The sequence below is a fragment of the Scardinius erythrophthalmus genome, assembly GCF_964197995.2.
Source record: "Scardinius erythrophthalmus genome assembly, chromosome: 16".
Lineage (NCBI taxonomy): Eukaryota > Metazoa > Chordata > Actinopteri > Cypriniformes > Leuciscidae > Scardinius > Scardinius erythrophthalmus.
The window spans coordinates 26,411,022-26,433,564 of record NC_138236.1 but is presented as its reverse complement, the minus strand read 5'-3'; the positions used below and the strand labels follow the sequence as shown (position 1 = coordinate 26,433,564).

Here is a 22,543-nt window from a genome sequence, read left to right as displayed (position 1 = left end):
CCTAATATTGTGTTGGTCCCCCTTTTGCTGCCAAAACAGCCAGACCCGTCGAGGCATGGACTCCACTAGACCCCTGAAGGTGTGCTGTGGTATCTGGCACCGAGATGTTAGCAACAGATCCTTTAAGTCCTGTAAGTAGCGAGGTGGGGCCTCCATGAATCGGACTTGTTTGTTCAGCAAGGAATTTGGTGGCCAAGTCAACACCTCAAACTCATTGTTGTGCTCCTCAAACCATTCCTGAACCATTTTTGCTTTGTGGCAGGGCACATTATTCTGCTGAAAGAGGCCACAGCCACCAGGGAATACTGTTTCCATGAAAGGGTGTACATGGTCTGCAACAATGCTTAGGTAGGTGGTACGTGTCAAAGTAACATCCACATGGCTGGCAGGACCCAAGGTTTCCCAGCAGAACATTGCCCAAAGCATCACACTGCCTCCGCCAGCTTGCCTTTTTCCCCACAGTGCATCCTGGTGCCATGTGTTCCTCAGGTAAGTGACACACACATCAGATTCATCAGGGCAGGCCACCTTTTTCCATTGCTCTGTGGTTCAGTTCCGATGCTCACATGCCCACTGTTGGCGCTGGCCAGGTGTCAACATGGGCACCCTGACTGGTCTGCGGCTATGCAGCCCCATACACAACAAACTGCGATGCACTGTGTATTCTGACACCTTTCTATAAGAACCAGCATTAACTTCTTGAGCAACAGTAGTTTGTCTGTTGGATCGGACCACGCAGGCCAGCCTTCGCTCCCCACGTGCTTCAATGAGCCTTGGCCACCCATGACCATGACAAAATGTTCACTTGCTGCCTAATATATCCCATCCACAAACAGGTGCCGTGATGAAGAGATAATCTGTGTTATTCACTTCACCTGTCAGTGGTCATAATGTTATGCCTGATCGGTGTGTGTATAGTGTTATTTTAGTATCACTGATATGCTACTAATACAGGATGAACATTTCTCAACTTGTGCCTAGTTTGTAGGTTTACATACAGACATACCTGAACTTGAAATGTACTTCTGAGGGGCACTGAAATGAACCCACACCAAGAAGCTTTCTTGATTCTGGAAAAAGACATGTATTTAAACACTCAAATCTGCCATCAGTTCTGAAAAAACTATTTAGAGAGATATTCACCTCTGAATAACTGGCATGCAGCACATGGTTTATGACTGATGAAGTTGAAAGTGAGGTCATGGTTGAGCCAGAATGAAGGGAACTGTCTGTGCTCATGGCAACCGGGCTCTTAGAGAAGCCGAAACAATGCCATGCTGATGCATTCTATGAGAGACAAAACCTTGAAACTGTTAACATGCCATTGAACGAGGTCTGTCATTATCTGTCAAAAGTCTCATAAGGATTACATCACACACAACTAACGTTTAATACATTTTTCAAAAACAAATGCTGACAGAGCTCACTGACCGCACTGATAACCAGTCGAATAGGCACAGTGGCATGAGTCCTGTTGACCACTTTGAGTGGCAGAGTCTTAGTACTGCCCCCCGCCAGGTCCCCGAATTCCAAGCAGCCCGTCTTTCCAACATCTACCTATTTATTAAAGTAAGAGAAAGACAGTGTTTTTGCACATTTCACATGGATTACAATTCTTCTAAAAAACAATTTGAACAAATTTCAGGTATAAAGGCCAATCCGCACTGCACCAACAGACTGACGGAGAGAGTCACCAGATTACAGCGTGTCACTTCTCAGACATTCTAATTCAGCAAAAACAAGCTCCGACAGATGGCAACAGGCTCTGACAGGGGTAACATGCGGATCCGACAAAACTCGACTAAGTATCTGTTGCCGTCCGTCAGTAGGTACAGTGTGAAGTGGCCTTTAAACCGCCACATCATTAATTCTAGTACACATTTGTTTTAATTATAAGCAGTTTTAGTGCTTTGAACTAGCAATAAAGGCAAAGGAAACTCTTAACCTCTATTGAAGGGTTCTCAGCCACAGCGATCATCACCACTTTCTTGGCAAAGACTTCGGCGTGAGCAACCATCTCCATCTCTGAAGATGCAGGCCAGGACGACACACTGAGAGTACATTGATACAGTCCAGCCCTTGGAGCTATGAACAAAACCTTCTGTTCTTCTGTACATTTAGGTCCAATTATGGTCTTATTCTTTACTATCAGCCACTGGAATGGGAGAGACTCCACCTGAAATGAAACATTTATTGTCCATTTTTGTACGCAGTATTATAATTTAGACATTTATCTATAAGAGGCTTCAGATAAACTACTTTTTGGCCAGATTTAGCTAAATCTAGACCCAAGGCCACAATTATCCACACAAAATATTTGAAGGCCCAATACTCATTTCTAGTTTTATAATTTTTTATAAAGCAGGACTCCAGAAGTTTTAGGAGCCGAACATTCTTCAATGTTGCCACTGATGAATGAATTTACATGCCTTTTCCAGTCGTTTATAACTACTTGAACATTTTTGACCTTGGCCTCCATCTAGAGCAATTACAAAACGTAAAGTGAATACTGAAAAATATATATTCATTATAAAAATGACAATTGAATTTTTTAATATTTTTCTTATTTACATGGTTTTCACAGGATTTCTAATAAAATAAGAAATGTCTTAATTTTGGTTGCTTTAAGATTATTTTAATACTTTTTGTCCTACACAATTTTACATAGTGATGGACCAAAACAAATTTCTTAAAGGGATAGTTCACCCAAAAATTAAAATTGTCATCATTTACTCTCCCTCAAGTTGTTCCAAACCTGTATGAGTTTCTTTCTTCTGCTGAACACAAAAGAAGATATTTTGAAGAAAGTCGGTAACCAAACGACTGATGGACCCCATTGACTTCCATAGTAGGAAAAAAAATACTATGGATGTCAATGGGGACCAGCAACTGTTTAATTACCAACCTTCTTTAATATCTTCTTTTGTGTTTAGCAGAAGAAAGAAAATCATACAGGTTTGGAACAACTTGAGGACAGTAAATGATGACAGAATTTTAATTTTTGGGTGAACTATCCCTTTAATGAATTGCTTTCTAACTTTTCATTTTCAGTGAAGGAAAACTTTAAAGTTCCTTTAATAAAAGAATATTTTGATTAATTCATTATTAAACACTCAAACTGTGAGTTGCATAAAAATGTATATTGCACATAAGGCATCTTTTTGATTATATATTAATTTGTTGCTGAAACAACCATTTAAATGCATCAATCTTCACATCATCTTAAAGCCCCACTGAAATTTTGCTGAGGCCTCCTTGTTGAGATCCACTGATCTAGACTACATTTGACAGATTTTCTTACCTTCTCTCCATCAATGGATAGGCTTGTGATGGAGATGGAAACTTGCTGCCAGCGCTCCGAGGGGTTGAAGATGTTGAGGGATGTCTGAGAGGCAATTCCCACACAGCAAGAACTGGGAAACTTCAGCTCATTTGGAACTATTACTTGAGCTAAAGTGCAAGTGAAAAAAAAAAAAAAGTCTTTCTTTTAAGAAATTCCTTTATAACACTGATGTCTTTGATGTCAAATACATGAACAATTCCACTCACTTCTAAGATCTGCCAGATCTTGTGCGGCCCATGACCCAACATTTGGCTGTCCATAAGTCTTGCTGACTGGATAATGCGGAGGATGTTGTTGACCGGTGTTCAGGTAACCAGACTGAAGACTTGTAGATCCAGGGACATGCATATGTCCCATTGATGGGTTTGCAGCTGATACTCCATACAAACCAGATGGCCCTCCAATCTGATATGGAGGAGCATGTAGAGGGCCCTCTGAGCTCAGATACTGCTGTGCCAGTTGGGAACTGAAGAGGGAACGTCCTGTTAGGAGGCTGGAAAGGTTTGGCAGGGGACCCTGAGAGCTGTAGCTCGGAACTGGCCCATATGTCAAGTCATCCGCAACACCAAAACAAGACCCAGACCCCAAGACATGAGGCAACAATTGGTGCGTCGGTTCTGTGGATGTCACAGGTGGATGCTGAATGTTTATTTTGCTCGAGTACCCAGAATCCCCTTGAGTGTACAACCTCGGCCCAGGCTCAGACTGGCGGTTGCCATTAGCGTATCCGTTTTCTTCTTTATGGAAGTCATTTTCACTCTGGCTACGTGAGCCCAGTTCTGAGGTCTTTTGGTTGAGTCCTGGAATTTCAGAGTGGCAAAGAGGTTCTGGACTCTTTAAGGAACTCAAAACATTCCCATTATCAAACGGCTCCACTGGAGGAGTTGGGCTGGCTCTGATTATAGTGGTGCTTAAAGCTATTGAGGTGTTTTTCTGAAGAAGCAGAGAAAAAGATTCTTCTGTACATTTAAACCATAAAGCAAATCAGTGGCATCACGATCAATATTAAATAGTGGTCAACTAATATGGGCTTCCAATGGCCAATGTCAATATCTACAAGAGCATGGTAGCTTGCTTCAATTTTACCCAAACGTTACTCTGTGAACATTAACCAATAACAGATTTAGCAACAAAGTTTTTTTTTTTTAATAACAAAATTTGTCTTTGTACATGCTCTGTCTTCTGATTGTCATTTATACTTAAAAAAAATTAAAATGCCTTTCAGTATAATTCTAGAACTGTTGTGGTGCATGTCTTTTCTGTTAAAACTTTACTGATTTTTATACAGTAAATGTAAGAATACATTTCAAATGGTTAGTAATATTTAACAATGAACACTGAAGCAACTTAGGTTTTTGATTATCAGGGTTAATAAAGCAGCAACAACTTTACATCTCAAATAGCCAATTAATATTGTAATCCACATAAAACTAAAATGGGAATTAAAAAAACCCTCACCTTATGGTGGTCAGGGGTGGGCATGCAAGTGTTCTCATTAATGGAGAGGTAAGTCAGCCTGCTGAGAGTTGGGCTTGAACAGTGAGACTGTGGGGAATCAGGATCTCCAGCATCCTTTCCACTACTGGGTGAGCACGGAGATGTCTCCCTATTTCCAAAACACACGGATAAGTGTCAAATCATGTCATTGCAGTTCAGTAGATTCTGGAATAACTACTATGGCTGATTACAAGACAACCAAAAATAATTACAATACACAGAGAAATTTAAATGTGGCTTACACCACAAAAAAAGCGAGATGTAAATCTGTAAGATATGAAACAAGTATACAAGAATTTTTTTTTTACCCATATCCACTTAGAACAGAGGCCTGGCTTGGACTGGAGTGCGTAAGAGGGGAAGTGGACGGTCTGAAATTACAATGGGTGACCTCCACAACACCAGGGGCACCGTTCTCAGGCGAGCCTTTAATAAAAAGTAGTAAATACAGTTGCTGTCCTTAATTTTCTGAAGCTTGTATGATAGTCATGCAAATATAAGCACAGACAAGAGATTAAATGAAATTAAAAGAAGTCTAACAAGGACTGATAACAAAATGTATCAAATTATATGATATGCCATTAATTGCATTTAGCAATCAGCATCTCAATATTTGCAGAGTAAAGACCACAAATTAGTAAAATTCAAAGACATGACATTATTATGGCAGATAAAAACTTTGCAGATATTACAAAAACTGTCTGAAGTGAGACCTGAGCCAGTCAACTGAATTAAATTGTTAAACTAACAGCCCTTTATTAAAGTCATGATGAAATGGAAGTAATGACAGATCTCTTCTTCCATATTGTGATTAAAGTATAATTATTATTATTTTTTTGTAGGTTTGAGACTTGGTTCTATATTCATCAGTTGCTGATTGGATAGAGGCAAACCTGAATGCAAGCTTGTAGTTGACTAAGAAATGGATGAGATTTGTGACCTAAATGAGAGAAGTCTGCTGTTTCACCAGAAGATGCATGGATGAATTGTTTACAATAAAATCAATAGCATGGATTTCGAAAGTAGATGGGATGAAATAAAAAAATTCACCCTAACTATAAAACCAGCACTACGACAGGTTTAACATGTTAAAAATAAAATAGATACCAAATTTTTCCTCTGTTGCTGGCAGTGAATCCTGACGATCAACAGCTGCAATTTTCTCTTTTGAAACAGACTGAGAGGCTTTAGGGCTTCTAGGTGATCGTGCCCGGTTAATGACAGGTTTGTCTGTCTGGCCTCCTGTTGTCCTGGGTTTGTGTGGGGAGGTCTTCAATGACGAGCTGCCACCACTTCGAAGGCCAGGTGAGGTCTTTGGGCCAAAAGCAGGTGTTGATGTGGACCCGTCACCTTTCAGAGATCGGCGGTTACCTGTGGTGGAACTGCTGGCTACTTGTGGTCGAGCCGTTCCTATTTTGATCCTGGATTCAGGGACACTTTTATTGGTGGATGGTTTTGCACAATAGTCATTTTTGTTTTTCTCAAAGCCAGGTTTTGGTTTCAAGGATGTCGAAGATGATGACTGGCCAGAGCCTAAAGATCTTTTGGCAGGATGCGCAGTGGCAGTGCCAGTTGGTAAACTGCTTGACTTAGGTCGAGGAATTGAACTTCGTTTGGCATCTGACTTTGGATTTGGTGAAATAACATAAGTATCCTCTATTTGTTTGGATGCTTTACTTGCCAGAACCTGATATTTTTTCTTTACTGCTTGCTCTTCCATCAATGAATTCTCTTCATTTTTATGGGTGGTTCCATTTTCCAAAGTCGGCAACTGCTGTTGAGTCTGCTTATTAGAACTGGCCAAACTATCAGCCAAAGTGAGGATGTCCAAGCAGGACTGGGAAGTAGATCCATCACTGTCGCTACTTGAGACCTCAGCCCTCTTCAGATATTTCTCCATGTCGGGAGTACTAAGGTCTCCCAATGATGTGGTCTTCTGCAGGTCCTCTGGTAGACCATTCTGATGCAAGGCTGCTAAAGGACTGATAATGGACTCTTCTGCTACTTGCTGGTGGCTTTTAGAGCGACTCCGTTTGGACAGCTCCATGATCATGGCAGCAAGCTGGGCTGGATCTGAGCTGATGGAGGCATCAGCAATTGCAGAGGCAATTGTACTGATGCTGAGCATAAGGTTGCTGCTGGAGTTGGGCGATTCTGAACTATGGCCAGAGACCTCCTTATCTTCATATTGTGCAGAGATCTAATACAAAATTAGACAAAGGTTTCAAAATTATTGCACATTTTTAAAAGACTATATGGCAGCAGTCCAAATCAAAACGGTTGTGAATACCTGGGAAACCTGCCCCTCATTTGTTTGTGGTTGCACATTTTTCTCATGTGCAGCTTCAGTTGTGTTGGGCTCAAGAGTCTTATCTAGATCATCTGTAGTTCACATAAAGGATATCAAATTACTTATCAAAAATAAATAAATTATTAAACAAATAACAAATTAAATGTGAGAAGTATGTTGAATGCACCTTGATTAAGAGTCTCATCAGCATCACTTTGCTGAACCGTCTCAATGTGGATGGAGCTTCCTCTGGAGAACAAATCTGAGGGCCGGAGTAACGCAAAAGGTTCCCTCTTCTCAGGAGAGGTAATGCAATACCCAAAAGATGGCTGAAAAACAAACATCAAATGGTTGACAATCTGTCAGGTAAACTTGGTTCTGAAGACTCTGCGGTAGGGGGGCATCCAACCTTGACCCTAGAGCGCCACCTTCCAGTAGAGTTTTGCTCTAGCCCCAATTAAACACCTGGATCAGCAGTCTTCAGGCTTACTAGAAACTTCTAGGCTGCGTCCGAAATCGCATACTCTCTGAGTAAGTACTTAATTTTGAATAAGTAATTATTTAATATGTGGTATAATGTAATGCGAACATACTACATTTGTGATGTTGTCCTTGTAATGTTCCTTCATTGCATTCACAAATCCTCTCCAGTGGCCTCATGAGATACTAAAGTGTGCATACAATGGACATTTTACTATCTTGCCAGAAATAGTAGATCTTTATGACTTTATGAATACTGTGAATTTGGACATACTACTATTTTCACATACTGTTTTTAGCTACTATATAGTAGGGGAGTATGCAATTTCAGATGCAAGAAGGTTGGAGCTAAAAACTACACGAGAATGTGGCCCTCCAGGAGCAGGACTGGTCAACTCTGCTCTACGGCATCCCAAGCAAACTATTGATGCAATGATTGTTAGAAAAACATCTAGCCAAATTCTAAATGCACAATTGACTTACACTGCATTAAATATATACATTAACAAATCCATGCATACCATGGGAAGCCAGCCCAAGATTTTTGCATTGCTGTCTCCATTCAGTGTAATCTACAAAAAGGGTTATTCAATCATGATCGAGTTGCTAGCACACTTTGCATGGCCCGAGACATTTGCATGGCATACAGTATGTTGTCTTAGACACCTGCCCAAGCAGGTTTTTGGACAGATATAGAGTTCTTACCCTTTTAATATTGTCCTCGTCACTACTACCAAGACACCCCAGAGCTTCAGAGCGCCTCTGAAAAAACTCCCCCAGTGAAATGCGCAGATAACTTTGGTTCCCAGCCTCGAGTTCAGAGGAGACCTGGGAGGCCCTCATGAGGATGTTGTTACTTGTTGGGGTTTTCCAAGAGGTGTCTCCCAGAACTTCACTCATATTTACAGCTTGAATCTGCTCTTCCTACCAGAACACAAAAGAAAAACAAATTTGTAGGTTCCTCAATCACACATATGGTGCCTTTGTGTAAAATGGACTTTAGTTCCAGTTTGGCTGAACTCAAAAAACCTAAAGAGAACCATTCGTACCTGCATAAAACGGTGCTCCTTTTCAAACTCCTCCTGATCCTCAACTATCTTGTCCATAGCCTGGCCTAAGGGAGGACAACATATGCCGTAAAAATAAATAATTCATTTAAAGGATTAACTCAAATGTGTCAATTGTTCCAAACACGTTTGACTATCTTTCACAAGTGGAAGATTACAGGAGAAATTGAATAACCACCAGGTGGTTAAAATGACTTGCCAGCCCATTACAATAAAAAAAAAAAGCATCATATAGATAATTCGGCTTGTGAAATGAATCAACAAGATCTGACTCAAAAGAACAGTTCATTCACAAACCGAGCATTTCTCTCATTAAAAGGAAATCGGTGAATAACTTGTCACTTTCCTCATACAAAGCTATAATATGGCTTTGGAAGACTTTTATATTTATGCATTTGGCAGATGAAAAAAAAAAACAAACAAACAAGATTACTCAAAGCAAATTGCATTGCATTCAAGGCATCCATATTATTAGTTCAAAGCATTCCCTGGGAATCAAACTCATAACTTTGGCATTGCTTGTGCCATGCTCTGCTGCTTAAGCTATACAAAAGATTTTAGTCTGCATTCATTTTCATTAAATTGACTTAATACCTTTTTTTGTGTTCTCCACAGAAAAAAGTAAATCAAGGTTGAGCAAATTAAGGAATAGTAAACCCCAAAATTACATTTTCATTAAATGTGAAGAATGTTAACATTAATTTTCTTGGGTTTCTTCCCCCAAAGTGTAAACATTAAGCCACCCAGACACCATTAAAACATTAGGTGAATTTGTGAAAATGAACATGCGAAATGTGTGAAAACAGTGACGTCATGCGCATGCAAACTACATGTTCAGTCTATAGGCATGTGAGTACTTGAGAACCAAAACAACCAGGGCAGATTACAGGACTGTGTTTGTGCTGCTCAAGATACAAAGTTTATTAATGCTTCTCCAGCAAAGTGTAGATTTACTGCACCACTACGAACAGCAGAGACAAAAAGTGCGCCCATAGGATGGGTTTATTATAACAGAGATGCTTGCAATTTGCTCTAGACAAAGTGTTAGCCTACTCAATTGTTCCCTCATTAGGAATACTTTTAGCTTTGTTGCTATGTGTCATATGTTGCATCTTATTAAAAGTAACCTACTTTTACCCATTGAGACATTCCTTTACATGCACCTGTAAGAGCTGTGTTTGTGATTTGGGGGAGGCGCAATGCATGAAAGGGTAATTTGCAAGGTTGTTTGAAAAATATTTTTGCAATTACATACGTCACCTTTAAAGGAACACTCCACCGTTTTTTGAAATAGGGCTTATTCACATTCTTTCATACATTTAGATAGGTGGGTGAATGCATTTTTGTCTCAGTGCATGCATTGTTTTAGTTTGACAGGGTCGGCGCTAGCTTAGCTTAGCTTAATGAATGGAATCCTTTGTTGCCAGCTAGCATGGCCTGAGTAAAAGTGATAAAAAAAAAAATCCCACGTAACTACTTCTTGTGGCCTGCGTATTCACAAAGAGTACAAATAGCGATGCAGATTAACACTAGGTGATTTCCTAGGCAGATATTGACTTGGGACTATATTAGGGGGAAGAACAGGCGAAGCACTGCTACTTAGGCGAAGCACTGCTACTTGGGCGCAAAGATATCACGCAACACATGAAATTCCACGACTTCCGTCAACATACCGGTGTGCATTGCAACGAGTCAAAACACAGAAGAAGAAGAACAACACGCGTGACCTGCACCGAGTGTCTTTGCTTTTGGAATTTTTTTTTTTTTTTTTTTTTTAGAGAAGTTACAGCAAACATGGTAATTACCTGCGTAGCAAAAGGTTGTGAAAACAAGCAAAGGACATACACGAATGTAATGTTTCACAGAATTCCACCGAATGTGGAACTGAGAAATAAATGGCTAGCAGCTCTGGATATCTGTACTTCAACGCCTCTCTACAAAATGAAACAGTATCGTGTTTGCGAAGAGCGTTTTGCACCGGAGGATTAAGTTACTTTGAAAAAATGGAATATGGGCCCAGAAAGATGGTACTAACGTTAGTCTGAAACATACGGCCGTCCCATCCCATCTATTTTCAAAGCACAGGCAGAACAAAGTGCACATGTAAGTTGTCTTTTATTACTCTTCCTTATGTTAATCTATGTCTTTATTCGGTTGTAAGATAGATGCTGAGAAGCTGTATATAGACTAAGGTTCAAATAACATTAGCCTCTTCTAGTATAACCTCATGTTGAATTCAACCTGTTTAGCATGAACAACCAAACTAAAATAAAAAACGCTGTTATCGTTACCTGTAAAATGAAATGACTGAGGGCTAAGTTAGCTATTTCTCTCACCGAGTTAGCCTGGTTCTTTTGACTCAGGAGTTTTAGTATAACTACTATGAGGAGAAAGCTACAAGCAGTTTACTATACATGTGTCATGTTTAAAATAATCACTTACTCTGTGGACAGCTGTCCATTTGGTCTATTTGGCGTGGGGCGTTTTTTCCAGTTCACTTTATCACACCGGGAAAAAATAAAATAAATCGAGTACTGCTGGATGGATCAGCGGCGTGGAATCCTCGGTAGCTGTGACACAACTGCGGGCACGCTCATCTTGATCTGACGCGCTGAGCCTGGTCATCGATGGCAGCAACTTGTCCCACTCGCCACAGCACAGATACTATTTCAGTCGGCATAGATTGGCATATTCCCCCACATTCACACCATCAGTTTGTGTTGGCTCTCATCCTCACGTCCTCAGGCTGTTAAACGATCGCAACCTCCTCCGGTCGTTCTATTTCCACTCATTTTCTGTAAACTCTTGTATATAGGTATGGTTCTGGCTCACACAAAATCAGCCATGTTCATCGCCACTCATGGACTGTTGGGAAAATAGCCAGGCAGCTACTATTCACACCGGTATGTTGACGAAGTCGTGGGATTTCATGTGTTGCGTGATATCTTTCCACCCAAGTAGCAGTGCTTCGCCTAAGTAGCTGTGCATCGTCTGTGCTTCCCCCTAATATAGTCCCAAGTCAATATCTGCCAAGGAAATCGCCTAGTGTTAATCTGCATCGCTATTTGTACTCGTTGTGAATACGCAGGCCACAAGAAGTAATTACGTGTTTGTTTGTTTTTTGATCACTTTTACTCAGGCCATGCTAGCTGGCAACAAAGGATTCCATTCATTGTGCTAAGCTAAGCTAGCGCCGACCCTGTCAAACTAAAACAATGCATGCACTGAGACAAAAATGCATTTAACCACCTATCTAAATGTATGAAAGAATGTGAATAAGCCCTATTTAAAAAAATGGTGGAGTGTTCCTTTAAGGATGAGAAAAATCACTGCATTTCACTTACTTCCAGCAAGAAAATCTTCAGACTGGAACTGCACAGCAACTTCCTCAGGCATATTGGCCTCCATTTCCTTCTCAAAGGAAGAGTAATAGGCCAAATCAGTGACCCACTTTCCCTCTTCATTCTGATAGACCACACTATGAGTGGCATTTTCGCCTGAGGAGGTATTGAACATTTAATTTCTAGAACATGAATATAGTTTCTTAAAGTATTAAAAAAAATATATATTTATGTAATACTACAAATTTCAGAGAAATTACTGACATTACATTAGAAATGGAAGAAAAAGCAAGTTACCTTGCTGTAACTCAAGCTCCACATTATCTGGTTGACGACTCCAAATATCATTATGTTCCTCATGATTCTCATTCAAGCTCTGGGAAAGGTACCTAGCATCCAGAGACTCTTCAGGTTGATTATCTTTACTGCTGGTGCTCTGCTCCTTGTTGAGACCTGGAGAATCTCCACAAGGGCCATCACGTAGGCCCATGGCACCGAGATCCACAGTGTTGGCCAGGTAGACCCTTTGCTCTGTTTTATTATGCGATTCCTGAAGAAGCTGAGAGAGGTGGAAACTGCTCTGGGTGCCCTGAAGGAAGGGATTGACTGAAGCAGAAATGTCCTGAGGGTTGTGACCAACACCTGCCCTCAAGTAAATGGAGTCCAGATTAACTTCTGATGGGTTATCCATTGCATCCTGTTAAGGAGAAAAGTGTTAAGGGGTTTCAACAATTTTTACTACAGCAAAAGGAAACAGAAAAAGAATTACAAGAGCCTCCTGTCGGTCCAGGCTCATGCTCCAATTGACTGGGCATCGACTGACAGGTCCAGATGCCACTGCAGTATGACCGGCCTCCCCTGTGCCAACTGGACCAACACGATCACCCATCTGAAAATATCCAAAATAAACAAATACAATCTGTAATTGTGCAATGATTTGTATAATTATGGTAAAATATGCATAAAATAAATAAACCAACCAATCTTTTTTTTTTTATTAATCTTTGATCATTTAACAATAGTTTTATTTGATTATTGATTATTTAGTGTGACGACACCTGTCATTCAGCAGTACTGATACCTGCTGATACCTGGCTGCTTTAAAAAGCTTTAAATCACTCCTGTGAATGTTTGTGTAAGCGCTCTGCGAAAAGAGTTTACAACGTGTTTTTGCAGCATTAAGCTTTATAGCCAATCACAGACAAATCTGTTGAGCGTGTGAACCAGTGATGCGCGGGTCGATGTATAAACAAACCGCACCCGACCGACGTTTTCAACTAACCCGCCCGCAACTCGGACCGCAAAAAAAGAAAATATTGTACATGACCCACATTTTTTAAAAGTAGTAAATGCTCATCGTCTTAATATAACTTATATATTCTAATTTTGTCAATAATTATTAAAAATCGTCATTAAGCTGATTAAGCTCATAATTTGTACTAAAATAGTCTAAATGTTTAGTTTTAAAAACAATTTTAAAAAGCTGGCTATGTCTATTTTGATGTTTCTGCGCAAGTTCAGCAGACAGTGAGGTTCGGGTTTGTTCCGATCAGAGCTCGTGAGTGGAGAGCGCATCTCTGAATATTCCGCTCTGCTCGCTCATTCCGTAGGGTCGCTCGCCCAACGCAGAATGGCCTGCTGGTTCGAAAATGTGTGGAATAAGGGCTGCCTGACTAATTTTTTTTTTCTAGTCGACTAGTAGTTAAGCCATTCGTGGACAAATCGCCCCTTTATATTAATTTAATTACTTAAATAGGCTATAGCCTACAGGATAAGCAGCGTTATGACCGCACGCATAAAGCTTGCCACAAAAAAAACGGTTAAAGTAATGATTATGAATGTGTCTAAATTAGCAAGGAGACATTTAATTGTTTAGTAATAAACTGGTGTTTTCTGTGTCGCTGCAAAGACGAAGTTGACGATGCGGAGATTGCGGACTCGCCATGAACGCCAGAGAGAAATGCACATTTCATATGGATTACATATTCAAACCAAAATAAATAGGCTACTCTCTGATTATTTTCGTTTAAAAGTAGACATTTAAAGCTTTCTGTAATATATAGCCTATATTTCTCAAATCTGTGAGGCACAAGCTGAGTTTCGGCGCCCTCCAGTTCACATGCAAAGTGATCGTGTCGGCGCCTTATTACATTGTCTGCTATATATTTGCTTCTTATTTATTAAATACGGGCAATTGATTGATAAAACATTGATCAAAATTAAGATACAATTTATACCAAACGAAAATCTTTTAAAAGAGTTTTCTATAAAACAAAACGTAATGATGTCGTCAAAATCACGTTTTACCAAAAACAGTGCTGTTGCTAGGATGGCGCCAACGCCTCTGCCTTTCAGCGCCTTTGCCTCGCGAGTGGATGATAGCCCTGAAGACGCCTAGCAATGATATACCTTTAGTGGTAGTATGCCTTTAGTTAAGTTATACCTTATGAGTCTTCATAGCGCGCTAAAAGACAATGTTATCGGAAAATACAGCCCAGGTATGATGCGTATGATGATGCGTAATGGAGATTCCAAAGCGCTCTTCTTTGGTCAGAACCATGGAGAGCGATCGCGGATTTACTTTTAACAATGCAACAAAATATTTAAAGAGCATCAAGCTATTAAAATCTATATTATGTATACGCACAGATAATATAACAGTGGGCTATATTAGTCAATATTTTTTTATTAGGTTAAGCAGTGATTGGATAATTTATTTTTATTTTTTATACACGTTTTTAATTTAAGGCCCACCCACAATTGGTCTGGCCCATCCAAAACTGGAATCCTGGCGCTGTGCCTGGTTGGTCGTGCCAGTTTTGTTGTTATCAAATGTGTAAATAGCGTCGCAAGAAGTACACATGACAAAGCCAGCACTTTGGTCATCATCTTTCATTATTTCGGCAAATGTCTCCCACACTTTGCTCTTTCTATTTGTGTATTTGCGGAGCTTCCACTCCCCAGTCTTCACCTTTTCTCTTGCCGCCTCCATCTCTACCTGCAGACTGAGCTCGTGCGTCATCTTCGCGCCAATTATTCAGCCAATAAAGTGCAGGCCTATGTATTTCATAGAAAATTGTGTCTAGTACTATATAAATTACAAAGGTTTAATTGGCATCTTTATTTCAAACGACCCGACCGACCGCGACCCGAATATCATAAAAAATATTTTTGGATGACTCGTAACCGCGGGTGACCGCAGGCAACCACTCATTTTGGATCAACCGGTGAGTCACTGGTGTGAACGCAATGGCCAATCAGATGCATTTAAGTTAGTCTAAATCCACTCAACACTGCTCAAAACGTCAGTGTGCTTGTTCAGCGCGGGTTCTGCATGCTCGCTAATTTTTTCATTATAACCAACAAAGTATAAACACAATGTCAATATGAGACTCTGCACAGCGAAGACAGCTTCATTGACTATTACGGGAGTTTTCACAAGAATACAGCTTTATGTACATCACGTTGAACTGAAGCAATTGGCAGCTTCAGTGATTATAAAGGCAGTGATCTTTGATCGCTTTCTGCATAATACATATTTTTCATGACGCTAACTACACATTTCAAAGTCTCTAGATTGACAACCATACTTAAATGCGCGACTGAATCCGATTGATAGTGATAACCATAGACAAAATAAAACAATCTGATCACGTATGTCAAACAAATTCTTGGAGTGTAAATGCAAAATAATAGACCTACCACTTTTATGTTGTGTTTACTTTCAAATCAGTCAATCAGTGACTTTTTACATATGAATTAACATTTTTAAATATAAAATAGTTCCAAGCACTTTGTTATGATTTGTCCTGCTGACAGTGATTGTTTTTATTTAATGAATAAATAGGTTAAATTAAAATTACAAACCGCTTCTTTGCATTTATTTTGGATATATTTTCAGTATTGGGCTCGCAGTTCATATGGGTAGGGTACTTAGTACTCTATGTGTGGATGGCTGTATTAGTTTGCCACCACAGAAGACCATTTTTGACCCAGGAAAACCCTGGCAATAGAAAAAACAAAGAAACGAAAAAAAAAAAAAAAAAAAAAAAAAAAAACACATTCTGTATTTTCTTTTAAGCTTTTTAAGGGACGTATATACGTATGTTATCAGTACAGAAAGCTATGTTTTGTTAGCTCAGTGTAACTCTTAAAATGGGAAGCTTAGAAAGACGAAGTTCCAAAGAAACTTCCTCAAAACTAAATAGCATTTTCCTGTTGTTTAAAAACATACAGTTTTACATTGATCATTGTTAATTGCTTACATGCCACTAACTTTACCTGGTCATGCATAATCATGCCCGATCTGCTTAGCAAAGTCTGAAGCTGATCATCATCTCGGGTCTCTCCGCTTCCGCCCACGATGCCCAGGCCACGCAGCACATCATAGGTGCTCTGAACTGTGGTGGGAGGCAAGGGAACGGTAGATACGCCTCCATCATTTCCCTCCTCATCACTCCCACTACTCCCATCTCCTCCTCCTCCATCACCTGACGCCACAGAGAAACACAGTGAGGAAATTCCTGTGATTTTATTTAATAAACATAGCTTTTTATATTTAATAAAGAGCATTTTACCAGTAATGGGCGAGTTGATGACCTGTCCCTCTGCAGAGCAGCGGTGCTCAATGCCTGTCCTGGTGTCAGTGTTCCTCCCTGCAGTCTGTAACTCATCATCAGAGCTCCCTCCTTCCAACCCTGGTCGAAAATGAGGCCGATGGCTCTCCCCAACCTGATCATACAGAAGTATTGCATTACAAAATTATTTTTGTGGTGTTTGGATCTGGTCAAAATAAAAGCCATTGATAATGTGAGCAAAAAGGAGTCTAAAACAAACCGGTTGTCTGGAGGTACTTGGTAGCAGGAATCTTGCTCTGCTCCGGTTCTGTAAAGCCTCTAGCTCATCCTCTGTATCCTCTTCATCACTTGCAGGACACGAATCCATACCTGTGGCTGCCAGACGTACATCAGGCATGTGAAAATCCCTCTGTGGATTGACACCGCAAGAGCAAACGTTAGCCGAACAGTTTCAGACGCCAGGGAAATTTAAAACATATTGCTAAAAGATTAATAAGACTAAAAATTATCTGGAATATTATTAATATGGATATCAAACATTGGCAATAATACCAGAAGCATGCATCATGAAAGTAAATGAGGTCAATTTTGATTTAATTTTATGACGATTAGCTCATACTTGGTCATAGTCATCATGGAAATCGTGTCTGTTCCTTTCAGGTTTGGTAGAGGTGGGCTGAGATGAACTGGAAGGTAACTCCTACAACAGGAACAGAGTGTTATAAAAAATAATAAAAAAGGTAAGCTTTGGTAAACAAGCAAAAGAACTCACAACAGAGATTTCTTGTCCTTCCACATGACCTCTCTGCATTGCAGGTGGCATCAACTTGTTGAAGTACAGCTCCAATTCGTCATCATGGAGTTGGTTCACATCAATATCATCATCTAGAGGACAAAAAAACAACAATACATTTTTACCTTGTTTATCTTGGTCCTTTAGAGCTCTTTTGAAGATATAACTTAAATTCTTAACCAACCAGTGATATCACTGTCCATGCTGTCCAGAGACATCAGTTTCTCATTAGCCAGGAAGCTGGCGACGCTGCCACAGCACCTTTCACTTCCTGTCCCTTCACTGGCAGAACCCTCCTCTTCCTCCATCATCACTGGGAGCAATGTGGTCTAAGAAGAACAGAAGAAAGCTTAGCCCTAGAAAGCCTACTGTTTCTGCTCATACAAACTGTTTCTTCAGTACTGTAAGACAAGTATTGACAAAACTAAATAAATGCATTATTTTTTATTTTATTTTGTCAGTACTGGTTTCGCAGTTCACATGTGTAGGGTACTTTGTGAATGGATGACTTTTGCAATTTGATGCAGTTGCTGATATTTATATTTCAGTTTGAAAGTTTTTTTTTTTTTTTCCTACTCGAGTATGAGCTCCATATTCTTCTATACCATATTATATGAGCCATAAAAGCCTGATGTACGAAATACATCACTCAAAAACACATATGCAATTTTTCTTTTTTAGATTTTGCCTAAAATGTTCAATAATTTGTTCTTTTTTATTATAATTATTTAAAAAAAAAAAAAAAAGTACCTGAGCTGCAATCGTTTGTTTGTCTCCAAAATGAGAGAATGACAGTGGACCAGTTGAGAGGTCTAATGAAAGAAAAAATATATTTCAAAATACTTTTCTCAGCTTGAACAAGTTACCCAAACTCCACTATTTTACAAATAATTTCTCAATCATGCATCATCAATTAGGCATCATTAGGCCTGCCATTACATTTAAGACATTTAAGTCTTTAACTAAAACTAAAAAGAAAACAGCAGATTACGTACCTGTATTCTGAAGAGGAACAGAACCTGACACAAGAGGTGGAGCCACCCTTCCTGATGAGGTTTTGGAAACAGATTCGGTTTCATCCAAATTAACATTCACCAACAGGTCAGAGAACCGATTCACAGGAATAAAGTCATCTACATTGTCTCTAAAAAAAAAAAAAAAAAACCTGGCTGACGGCAGATATAATATTGATATAAAGTTCTACATAATACAACTTAAGACAAATAAAAATTGTAAAATGAAAGCATGTTAACCAACATTAAAAAAATATAATAATAATAATAAATTATTATTATTATATTATATTTATTATTATTATTATTTTATATTTATTATTATTATTATTATTATTATTATATTATATATGTTGATAAGGTTGTTTGTAGACAAAGGGAAACTAGTAGTGCTGTCAATTCTGAAACTTTTTGGACTAGAGGAAAGTTCAGTCTATCACAATTCTAACAACTGCTGATCACTTACAAATCTTCTTTGAGGCTGAGAACAAATTTTTCCCTCCCTCCATCCGACCCCTGGGAATGCATGAGGGAAAATTGCCCATCCTCTAAATATGATGCTTGGACATCAGTAACTCTGAAAGGGACAAATGAACTCAATTAACCTTGTTGGCGTTTAATGGCAGTATAATCATTTAAGTTAGCAGCAATACATGTACAGCATGTGATCATAACACTAAATAGTATTTTGACCCTCCACCCATGGTTGGAAAACTGCATGAAGACCTTTAGGTTTCTGTCACAACAGGTTTACAAACATGTCTCAATACATGTAAAATATGAAATGCTGTAATCGTCTGTCCACAAATGTATTTTGGAAATGATAAAGCGAAACTGACGCACATTGCATTCCTAAATGCATGTTAAACTCACAGTGCATGCAGAGATTAATTGTTTGCTCGTTTTAAAGCCATGTTAGCATCAAGGCTATTTACATGGCAAACAAGGTCAATATCACAATCCATCAAATAAAATTATTATATAAAACATTTCAACTTAACATAACAGAAAATACATCCGGGTGATACATTCTGAAATATTCCATGTAAACTTATTCCTGCATAAAAGCGTTTCAGTAGTCCTTATGTTACAGATGTCAAATTAATTGTGGCGCTTGCTTCTAAATAAGTGATCAAAAGCAGTTGCAAATATTTTACAAAATACTCACTTGCACTGTAAACCTCAACATTGTGCAATTTCAGGGCAGAACATGGATGATGGGATACACTTGGCATTAAAAAACAATCCAAAACCGTATTAAAGGGGACCTATTATGAAAAATTCACTTTTACATGGTGTTTGAACATAAATGTGTGTCGGCAGTGTGTGTACACAACCACCCTATAATGGTAAAAATTCATCCACTCCTTTTTTTTTAACTCCTCGACTGTCGAAGGACTCCACCCTATCAGCATAAACCCCGTCCTGAGTGAGCTGAACACAGTCCACCGTGTTTATCTCCTCACCAGAGCATTTAACAGCAGAATTCAAGAAAGGTTATTCAATCAAGAGCAGTGAGTGATTTTCTGTTTTTCTTTTGTTGTTTGATTCATATTAACAGCATATACAATACAGTAACCACTGCTATATATTACGTTGCTTTCACTTTAAAACACAGATCTAATACACACATGCAATTCATTTACTTGCTGTTTACGTTCCCAGACATAAAGGACTGCGTTTATGTGAACCTTGTGTGTATTTGACAGTTTAAGCGCAATAATACGTCAGAGAACTTAAGTTTAATTCTCATGGAAGTGCTGTCTGATATCCAGCTTTCTGTGCGCTAAGAACCATATAGAAGTTAAGATTGATATGGCTTTAAAACACGTGCAGACAATAAACTTTCATTATGATGAATAACTGCAATGTCAAGTGAGTGTGACAGTAACTAGGTTTACATGGACACCTTTTGGCTCAATCGGAATGAAATCAATACGATTGATGAATCCGAACACGGTGTTTACATGAACGATAAATAAAGTAATCGGGTTGATGTGCGCGTTTATGTCACAAGTTTCAAATCAGAATTGATTTTTTGACATGCGCACTGCACAAATATAAAGAGTTTCTTGCTGTTTGCGCATAACTATTCTCCTCTATTGGTTATTTATTTGTTTTAAACAGCAGATGTAATATTTATCCGTCTCTGGTCATGATCTGGAGACAATGAGCATATGAACCCTTTTGCCGTGCCGCTTATATTCATCATGCAGTAAAAATGCCCAAAACCAGTCGTCTGTGGATGAGAATCCAAAATAAGGACTGGTGGGACATTGTCCTGCTTCACTTCACAGATGCAGTGAAATGAGAATTTAAGAATGACGGGACACTTATTTACATGATACTTTATTAAACAGGAAGAACAGCTCGTTCCGCACGTTATACGTCATGACACTATTTAACGCCATTGCACATGCACGTCCTTTCAGTTTCAGTTTTCAATCCGATCAAGTGTTTACATGTTCTCTCGATCAGATTACAAAAGGAATAAACCACCCCTTTTAATCCGATCGAAATTTCATTCGGATCGATTAAGGTGTTTACATGAAGGATTTTTAGCCCGATTGAGCCGTCAATCCGATTATAAGGGTCCATGTAAATGCAGCTAGTGATAGAGATAAGCAAAACCAAACAGATGTTTTAGTTTTTGGCAGAGTATCCGACTTGTAGGATAGTTGATGAATGACGTTGAATTTGTGATTCATGTTAGCAGACGATAAAGCCAGGCCACATTGCATGAATCAAATAAATTATATTTATTTTGTTTTCAATTAACAATTTGCTTTGATATTCTGTACATCTTTTTAAAATGTTTGTTAATCAAGGTTTTATATCACTGCTTAATAAATACATTAAGTGACTTTTATCTGTTTCTGTACTGACTGCATCCACAAAGACTCTTTAAGTACACATAAACTGGGATGGGCAAAGATGCAAAGATACATCAATCTATTTTGAAGGGATTTATAGCTCTTAAACTCCTGCAAAGTGTACGCACTCACTCCAAAAACAAGGTAATTAACGATGTCCAGATTTGTGAGCGGAGGTAGTGCGTCTGGATTCGTAATCCAGTCTTGGGCAGCTAAATCATATGGATCAACGTTGTTTATCGCGGACAGGTTTGTCCTAATAACGTTTTTTGGCAGTGGCAATGGCCAAACACACCCACTATTAAATGTCATAGCAACGGCCGGCGAAAAGGTAAACACAGATCGTGCCTGTAAACATGGCGCCCACGTCCCATAATGCAACACTGCGTGACGTTACCTTCACATTCCCTATAAAAGAATAGAGGAGTTCACTCCACAATTATAACTACACAGAAACAATATTGTTGATGAACGATAAAAACGTTGCCAATCAGAATCCATCCTGCCTAAAAATAGCAAAACTTCAGGATGCAATTAGAATAAACAGAACAGAACAATATTGTGCACTGATGTGGACACTAATAGTTATCTTTCTTGATGTGAACGGGCCTTTAGAGGATTTAGTGTGTGTTAAGGGCACTGCGCTTTGGCATTTATCAGACTTGGGACAGTCTTGCACATTTACTGTGCCGCACGTTGCTTTGAAATACACAGAACAAGAAACTAGGCCTATATGCTTAATCACCATGAAATCAAAAATTGACAATTCAGATTTTTATTTTTAATAAAACATTGGAGTATTTCTCAAACAATTTATTCATGATGCACATAACAAAAAAATTTATGTGTAACCTTTAATCAAAATTAGGGCTGGGAAATGATTAATCGCGATTAATCGCATCCAAAATAAAAGTTTGTGTTTATCACATAATATTTGTGTGTGTACTGTGCATAATTATTTTGTATATATAATACACACACATGCAAGTAAATATTTAAGAAAGTTTGTTATTTATATATAAAATATTTATATTTATTTATAATACAAATTATAATATATATACACAGTATATTTAAGCAAATATTTCTTAAATATATACATGCATATGTGTGTATTTATACATATACAAAATAATTATGGACAGTACACACACATATATTATGTGAACACAAACTTTTATTTTGGATGCGATTAATCGCGATTAATCATTTCCCAGCCCTAATCAAAATAACTTCTCTGATGATGTGTTTACTAGGGCTGTAATCTCC

The 22,543-nt window shown here is 38.8% G+C and overlaps 1 protein-coding gene across 4 annotated transcripts in view; it reads right to left on the bottom strand.

Annotated features, from left to right (window-relative positions):
* cep192 (centrosomal protein 192) overlaps window positions 1-22,543 on the bottom strand; it is a 37,032-nt gene that overhangs the window by 12,140 nt on the left and 2,349 nt on the right. For 3 of the 4 annotated variants that reach the window (XM_081388828.1, XM_081388829.1, XM_081388830.1), the window contains exons 3-27: window positions 18,868-18,978; window positions 18,384-18,532; window positions 18,139-18,200; window positions 17,573-17,717; window positions 17,368-17,480; window positions 17,215-17,295; window positions 16,855-17,004; window positions 16,596-16,749; window positions 16,300-16,508; window positions 12,788-12,907; window positions 12,316-12,715; window positions 12,022-12,174; window positions 8,660-8,724; window positions 8,316-8,534; window positions 7,318-7,459; window positions 7,131-7,222; window positions 5,948-7,040; window positions 5,149-5,266; window positions 4,802-4,949; window positions 3,550-4,276; window positions 3,302-3,450; window positions 1,946-2,176; window positions 1,432-1,557; window positions 1,144-1,287; window positions 1,007-1,070 (exon numbers count right to left, since the gene is read on the bottom strand). In XM_081388828.1, the coding sequence (XP_081244954.1) occupies window positions 1,007-1,070; window positions 1,144-1,287; window positions 1,432-1,557; window positions 1,946-2,176; window positions 3,302-3,450; window positions 3,550-4,276; window positions 4,802-4,949; window positions 5,149-5,266; window positions 5,948-7,040; window positions 7,131-7,222; window positions 7,318-7,459; window positions 8,316-8,534; window positions 8,660-8,724; window positions 12,022-12,174; window positions 12,316-12,715; window positions 12,788-12,907; window positions 16,300-16,508; window positions 16,596-16,749; window positions 16,855-17,004; window positions 17,215-17,295; window positions 17,368-17,480; window positions 17,573-17,717; window positions 18,139-18,200; window positions 18,384-18,532; window positions 18,868-18,978 (5,165 nt within the window). The remainder of the gene's footprint in view (window positions 1-1,006; window positions 1,071-1,143; window positions 1,288-1,431; window positions 1,558-1,945; window positions 2,177-3,301; window positions 3,451-3,549; window positions 4,277-4,801; window positions 4,950-5,148; window positions 5,267-5,947; window positions 7,041-7,130; window positions 7,223-7,317; window positions 7,460-8,315; window positions 8,535-8,659; window positions 8,725-12,021; window positions 12,175-12,315; window positions 12,716-12,787; window positions 12,908-16,299; window positions 16,509-16,595; window positions 16,750-16,854; window positions 17,005-17,214; window positions 17,296-17,367; window positions 17,481-17,572; window positions 17,718-18,138; window positions 18,201-18,383; window positions 18,533-18,867; window positions 18,979-22,543) is intronic. The other variant, XM_081388831.1, reaches the window with a different exon arrangement.